Source organism: Ictalurus punctatus, chromosome 20, assembly GCF_001660625.3.
Source record: "Ictalurus punctatus breed USDA103 chromosome 20, Coco_2.0, whole genome shotgun sequence".
Classification (NCBI taxonomy): domain Eukaryota; kingdom Metazoa; phylum Chordata; class Actinopteri; order Siluriformes; family Ictaluridae; genus Ictalurus; species Ictalurus punctatus.
The window spans coordinates 3,550,227-3,558,496 of NC_030435.2; the positions used below are offsets into that span (position 1 = coordinate 3,550,227).

Below are 8,270 nucleotides of genomic sequence, written 5' to 3' on the forward strand. Positions count from 1 at the left end.
AATCAATAGTAAGTAGAAATATTCTGGAGATACCTCATTAATTACTGTGCCTGTACAGTTACTGTTACTGTATGTCGGGTAAAAAAGATCAGCTAAAAACTTAATAGTGACAGATTTTGTTGAATAAATAAAACATTACCCAAAAAGGTTTAAAATATGACGCCTATACTAAAGTGTTACCATATCAGCAATCACAGTTTGTTCAAAATAAAATGTCTCACTAGCAATACACTATACGGTACACACAGTCAGTAAATGCAGCATCACATACCATGTACATCAGTGCACGGTTCAATCTCAGGCTGTTTACCGGACGAAGATGTGCGCGAGTGTTTCTGCCCTCTAGTGACCGACGGGACTTGCAAAGTTTTCATCAAGTGAAGGGAGGCTCCTAGAGGAAAGCGAAAGAGCAAAAGAAGAAAGATTTATAAGATAGATGTGGATTTTCAAGGTTGCAAACATGCGAAAGATCTTAAAAAGCAATCGTTTAGCTCAGCCTACTGGAGCCTGAAGCATTTAGTACAGTACTACTAATAGTACTATTTACAAAAACGTAAACAGGAAGGTTGTAGTGCTAAAATCTGGATACCTTGAGGGTAGATGTAACGTTATGATTTATTTACTTATTTTTTTTTTTTTTACAAAAACTAGCTACAATAGCTAGAAATTAGAAGGCCATCTTAAGATATTTATATTTAATGGTTTGGGTGTGTTGTGTACAATGACTAAATAACTATCATGTTAGCTGACCCAATGTTTTGTCGTTAGCAATAAATAAATAAATAAATAAATAAAATAAGAAAATGTTCATACCTAATTGTTTCGAAGGATTCTTACACAATATGGCAACTTTGACTAGCAGTACATCGTGCCTTAAATAATTTAATTCTGTTGCCGTCTTCTACGGCACCCGAAATGCATGAGATTCACAAAACGCATGTGAAACGCACAATTTAAGTAATGTTATGCACAATTTTGCATAACATTACAATTTCCTCAACCCCCACTGAGATGAACTCTTTTTTACCAGCGTGAATCACACTCCACAGTAGCGGTTAATGGCTCATATGACAGTAGACTCTCAGGGCTTTAAGAATTTTTTTTTTTTACCTAGCTAGGTTTAACCTCTACTAGGTGTAAATGTTATGATTTTATTGTGGCAGTTGTATACTGTGTTTTACTATCAAAAGACTTTAGTAGTTCCGTCCGTTTTATCTCCGTACCAATGTTCTCACCGGCAGCTATACACAGAGTCACGGTACTCTACACACAGAAACCCAACAGTGGCATGACTAATCTTATTAAGTACTTGCGGCGATAATATAATTCATTTGTTTATACTGATCGAAAATGTCCAATAAGTCGATTCAATGAATGGAATGGGGCGCCGGTGTACCTACGAGAAAGTGTTCACTCCTAGCTATGCACCCGAACAATGATGCACTCATGCGCCCTTAATAACTGCTATTTAATTAGTAGTTACAGTCTGTATTTCACCCGTATGGCTTACTGAATGCGAAAGTGACAGCACTGACAGAAGCAAACTGTAATTATGCCGATTAAACAGAATTACGTCGGGAGCCTGAAAAGTGCTTTACAGTACATCAGGTTCTATAATTTGGTGTCTGCATTAGTGACACACATCTTTCAATGGTTAAATAAGTTGCGCCGGACTTCATACAGTAAATTAGTTTGCGTCTTGATAATTAAAACGTAACCTGAACTGGACTGACTGATAAAAACTTCTACTACTTCACAACATGTAGCAAAATGAACGCACCACAATTTATTGATTTTTTTTTACATTTAAAATAGATATTTGCAAGTAAAGAGACAGGAAAAGTACATCAAGGTAAATCAATATACAAATTTGATACGTTGCTTAGTTGATTAGGGCAATTTAATAAACTAGTGTGTACAAGTTGTTGGAGTCAATATTTGACATCGTGGCACTCAGTTGAAGCAAGGAGTATTAGTGATAATAGAAGTAATAATAAAGTGAAAAGGTAGTCACATGACAAAAGATATTAAGCAAAATATTTAAAGAAGTTAATGTGCACCTATGATGGTTTTTTATAATATTGCTTATCATGTAGCTGTTTGTGAATGTAAAACGTCGGCAAAGTCTCAAAAATCGAAGCGCACGGCAAACGGAGTTATCGACTCCCAAAAGAAGGAATCGATTCTGAACAGCTGAATCGAGTCGATAGCGATTCCAGACTTTACTTCCTGTTCTAACCTACGTACGTTTGTAATAAAAAAGCCCCGCCCCTGGTCTTCATCGGCTGCTCGCTGACAGACGGAGCTGAAACTCGGTACGGGAGTGGGCGTTTCCTTTTCGACACACGCTGACAGTGGTAGACCAATCACAACAGATTGGGACGATTGACCAATCACAGCAGGGTATGCTCTCTGAAAGGAGGAGTTTAGAGTGAATCCTTTAGAACGGATAATTAAACGAGTCGTTTGTGACGCTGGGGGGAAAAGATAACGCGGTTATGATACTGCGGTTTAAATCATGAGCACGTTGAAGTGTTTTTTGATCTCGGATGCGTGTAAATCTATTGTAAGTGACCTCTAAGACAAAATTAGGCACGTTTCAAAACCATAATAGGTGCACTTTAAGCATTTCAAATCCATGCAACTATCAGAACATGCAGAACAATCAGAACATTTTGTAATACTAATTGGTGTATTATATGGGGGGGGGGTCTATTTAATTTAACAAAGTATAAGGAAAACATGAACATCTTTCATGTTACAATGCACTCACTACTGACCCTAATTGGATTCTTCTTATTATTTTCTATTATTGATTCATCATTAATTATTTATGTTATTTCAAATCCATTTTGCAGACTATATGTAAAGTGACAAACAGCATTATAGAATGAGGCAGTTCTCACATGCTTGTGTGTTGCAGTCATCTTGTTTTGCTTCCCTTTTCCCACTAGACGTAGTGCTCCACAGGGGACACTGTTCTGGGTAATGACGTGCGAGTCGGGCTGTAACGGCGGGACGCTGTACATAGTACGCGGTGCTAGCACGAACGTCAGGAGTAATAGGAGTAAACGTCAGATTAGCACTGCTACCGAAACGATTTTTATTTCAATTTTGTTTACGTTATTAGAACAACACCCGCTCAGTCAGCTTGTCCCTTAAAGGAGGATCAATGTAAATTCATTAATAAAAGTAATCCAGCGCCATCCGGTGATGTTCGTGTACGCAGCTCCATATGGAACATCATATAATCAATTTGAAATTCTGCACGCTTAATTCGTTTTCTTTCTTCTAGAGCGTGTTTGATTTAGTTGACCTCGGGGAGTTCATTAATATATTATCTAGCAAACATGTACATAACGTGACTCACGTCGTAGTTAAAGATTAGCCCTTGGTTAGTTTGTGATTAGTACTCATCATTAGTTCATATTTAAGTACGTATTCATTCAGGTTTTAGTGCATGATTATTCATGCACTGCGACTGGTCTGAGAATGGTTGCTGATTCACAGTACTTTACGCAAGAGAATATCGTGTACATATTGGGCCAAACTATCATTTTAAGATATTTTACTTTCATTAACAGCATTGAATATATTGCTTTTTGTTTGTTTTGGGGGTTTCTAGCACAGATGAGGAAGTGTGAAATGAATAGGTGTGTCTTTTCTAAAAACCACATTGTTCCAGATCATGTATTTATCATCCTGATTCTACAAACCCTCATCCAGAGTGCGTCACAGTTCATTAGATCAGTAGAGCTGAGGCAAATCTGATAGAGACTCGTATGGAAATCACTTCCATTATAGCCGCTATAAATAACCTCACTCTTCTTCTCTCTCTTTTGAGGTTAATGAGACATACCAGGAAACCCCAACGCACAACGTTCTCTGTTTTGAAAATGTTGGAAAACTTTATAATATCAACATATGTTAATATAATCCCGTGGTTTGGCTTTTTAACCTACACTACAGTCAGAGCTGCTGTTATAGGAAATGAATCAACACCTTCTGACCAATCCGATTTACGAATTCGACAATGCTGTAGCGTACAATAATGGGAATAATGTTCAATTCTGCAGCTCCAGATTTCACTTGGTGTGTATAGAGAGTCAGTGTGTAGGTCAAAAACATAACGCGGAACTGTTTCGGTTATTACCATACAATTATAATCGACGAGGTCTAATTAAATAGATGAAACGGCCGTGAGAGCGGTGTCAGGTTTCACGCCCGTCTCTGTTTGACCACTTATGTGTCTCTGACTTCCTGCGATACATCCTCAGAGCACAGCGGGTCTATGTGCTTTCTGCTGAGCTCTGAAAATTCCCCAGTCCTGCTCCATACAGTGTGTGAAAGTGTTTGTTTGTTTTTTCCTCGAATGCGAAGCTCAGCCCTTTCAGCAGTTCAGTCTTTCTGCTTTTGCAGGAACCAAAAGTATTTTTGCAGTACTGACACCAAGAGACCTCGTCCAGAGTAAAACTCATTTAGAGTCATATACAGAACCCAGCGGAGGACAGAAATATCATCACGATTCATTTCTACAATACACAATATGTATCATCGATATACCTGGTTGCTAAGCAACTTCGAGCTAAACTGTAGTGTTACCTTTAAACATCCTGTGAAACCTGTGTGAGTTTAATGATGCTTTTATGTCATGTCTACAATACATTACACGGTGCAACATTTTAGACTTTTAGAACTATGACGACTTTGACAGATATTAATAGCAGTCTCCGGTGCCTTCATGTCATGAATAATGATAATAATAATAATAATAATAATAATAAAATCGCATACATCCTGGCTGTAAATCAGAGACCCCTGGGAGGATCTCACTTTGTGAGCCGTTAGTCTATAAACACTTAAACATGAATCTGTTTACAAGATGATAGCAAGAAAAGAAACGCTAAACATATCTGATATTTCGGCATGCTGACAAACTAGGGCATGAAGAACTGCAAAGGTATGAATTTCTTCCTGCTGATTAGATGCCACGTTTGATAGTGTTCAACACAAGCAAAACCACATAGCTGTTATGACTCCTACTATACATAAGCTATGAGTTAGGGATCGTGAAATACGGTGGTAAAATGATCGGAGATCGTTATCGTCACTGCGCACTCGACTCGGAATACACTGTAAGATTTGAAGAACCACCTCACCAGGTGAAAATCAGATAAAATGGTGTTTCGGCATTGCTGTGATACTGAAAGTATTGGTGATATTCCTACCAAAATATCACGCTGCTAGCACTGCTCCTGTATATAGTTTAGCGCAAATGTCCCATTTCATGTTTGGGGTGGTGTTTAGAGAAAACTGAAAGAAGAACACAGTCTTTGCTGATTCCATAAACCCTCATATGGGGTGTGTCACACCTCATTAGAGAAGTAGAGCTGATAGAGTCTCACATGGAAATGTTTGTGCAATAGAAACTTCCTGGTGCACATGAACGCAAACATAACGTGTGCTAATATTACAGTAGAGTTGCATGTACGTTCAATTTTGCTAAACTGTGAATAGACCACATTTATATGTTTCTCTGTGGGTATTATAATAATGTAAAAAAAAAAATATATATATATAATCTTCAATTCTGCAGATTTTACTAGATTTCTATAGTTGGGACCTAAATTTTTGGTGAACATGGAGCATTTTCCCATATTACAGTCTTAATAAATAAATGACAAGGCCCAATTAAGAAGTCCAAAGTGCTTTTGAAAGACCTCAAAACCCCCAGAAGTGAGTCCCATCACAGCCAGTACAGTGAATAAAGACAAACTCCATATTCCATAATCGTCTGTCAGACCATTCACGACACATTCTGCACTCAGGAGAACTGGTCCTTTTTCCTGCAACTGACCCCCTTCCAGTGTTTGCTTGCCTACCATTCACCTTTGTTCCCTTGTATATAACGCAGCCACTACCCATGCTCCCACCATCAATGGCTAGTTTTGTCAAAATGAACTAAGAGCATGTGGAAGAGCACTTATTAACAACTATAATCGGTGACCCGACAAACCAGCTGAATGGCGGATCAACCCCCTGTGTGTGAACCTGAGGATATAACCTGCTTAAACCAGGGATTTAGGCAGCTCTAGCCTGGTTCCTTCAAGTTGATCAAACAAATGAAGTCATTTACTGACATTTCGCATTTTCCACCTCAAACCCATGGTATCAGCCGTCAAAAGGAACCTTTGCTGACCCCCGACCCCCTACCCCCACTCCACCTTGGTGTAGAAAATCACATGACCCCTATCTCCATTCAAAGCCCCCTTATTACTAATCACCCAATCTTGTCTGCCATTCACAAACTCCCTGAAATCATCCGGACTTTAACACGTACACTTCGCAAAGTCTCACTAAAGCGATCTTGCTGTGTGATTCCAAGCGTTTGATCTACGTTACTGCGAGTCATGTTCTCTGACCACAGCCCATTCAAGTTTTCGAGTATTGTCTCGTTTTGTTTGAAGATTACGTACCTGACCATTTCCCTGGTCTTGATTACTATTTTGGATTTTGCCCTTGTTTGCTTGACTGCCTCACAGTTTTCAAAAACAGCTTGCACCCAGCTGTGTGCCTCGTACCTGACAATTAGACGTAGAAAGATCTTATGTTAAAAGTTATCAAGGGGTTTGCAAATGCAAACCTTACCTGGCAACACTGTTCGATTTAGCTACTGTAAAATCCTACAGTACCAACCCACATTTCAACAATACAGTAAAATACCTTCGTTTACATTGCATTATGGGTCATTTTGATTGAGCAGTATTACATTTTCAGTCGAATTCGGGGAAGCATTTGTTGTGTCGAACTATTTCAAGTGCTTTTGTTCGATTTGCTCATTGCAACCAGTTGAAAGTCTGTGCATTTTGACAAATAAACCAGATTTGAGGGGGGCGGTTATACATCAGAAAACACTCATATTGGTTTGAAATTAGGATTAGGCTTACTATACTGTCAACTCATTCCATATATACAGTATATGTAACCTGATTGCTAGCATGAACATGACCGACTGACCTGAAACAAATGATTATCGGACTTAGCCAGACGCATGGAGGGACGGATTTGTCTGTCCTTCTGTTTTGACACAACTGACGGGCGTGCAGGAAGTGCTCTACTGGATAGTCCTCTTTTCCACCACCTTTTATCGTCTCAAACCCTAACCTTTTGCCTTGTCTCTCGGCGATGTGCTTTCGCAATTGTTCAATTCGTGGGCGAAAAAGTCATATCTAACTCAGTGATTATGAATCACCAATTTTGACTCTGTGCCAACAATCTGATCTTTAGTCATTCTAGCCATTGTTGTCGTACATAAAGTGTGTTAATTGGGGCATGGCTCGGTCCGAGAGCAAACACTGTAAGCAAATGAACACATCCTTAATATGCCGGTTCACAAGGATCCGATATGTGACATGGCAAAACATGACATGGAAAAAAACACATAGGCAGGTTGTGTTTTAGATTGGATGTGAGGCAGGTTGTGTTTTAGATTGGATGTGTTTGAGGGGATATTGATGAGCTATTTCATGTGTTGATGATTTTTAAGGTATTAGTAGACATATTATTTCAGTGGCATATTATTGTAATGCCAAGACGTGACAGTTTGAGAGCGCAAATAATCCTTTGACCATTTTGATTACATCCATCTGACAAGTTTATTTAATGGCCTACCTAATTAAAGTCCAGGTGAAGACCAGAAAAACAACAACAACAACAACAACAACAACAACAACAACCAAAAAACAAAACCCCAGCTTATTAGTCTATTAAATAATGAAATGTCATCATGTTGATGTTTTTGTGACATCAGTTCAAGTCTATTCTCAATTTCTATTTGAATGTAAACATTATTACCTAAGGGATATTCTTTGTTGCTGGACTTTCCCTGTATATCAGAATAAAGTGCCAACAGTTCCGAGGATGTTCTGCTTGACAAACGGGTTTAGTAGTAAGTAGTAATCACAAACAGTTCAGATATCTCAGCAGGGAGTTGTATCACCTAAGCCGAGATGCCTGGAGCTGCATTCTGACTCACCTGAGCTCAGTGTCACTGCACCTGTACGGCGTCCTGCGCGGGACACGCAGCAACTGGAAGAAATAAAACATATAACGCGCTACAAGAGAGGAAAAAGCCTTGTTGTTTACTCCTCTCTCCGAGTTTATTCCATTCATCCAGGATGTTCAACATCAACATCTAATCCTGTGTTTATTTAAAACCTTCAAACGTGCGACCATCGCGTACACCGGGTTGACTGGAACTGTTTTCCTTC

At 39.0% G+C, this 8,270-nt stretch overlaps 1 protein-coding gene across 2 annotated transcripts in view; it reads right to left on the reverse strand.

Annotated features, from left to right (window-relative positions):
* Positions 1-8,270, reverse strand: part of arhgef2 (rho/rac guanine nucleotide exchange factor (GEF) 2) — a 61,482-nt gene extending 53,212 nt beyond the window's left edge. Inside the window, exons 1-2 of one of the 2 annotated variants that reach the window (XM_017495310.3) lie at positions 8,036-8,265; positions 272-391 (exon numbers count right to left, since the gene is read on the reverse strand). In XM_017495310.3, the coding sequence (XP_017350799.1) occupies positions 272-280 (9 nt within the window). In that variant the 5' untranslated portion in view covers positions 281-391; positions 8,036-8,265. Of the gene's footprint in view, positions 1-271; positions 392-8,035 lie in introns of both variants that reach the window. The other variant, XM_053688583.1, reaches the window with a different exon arrangement.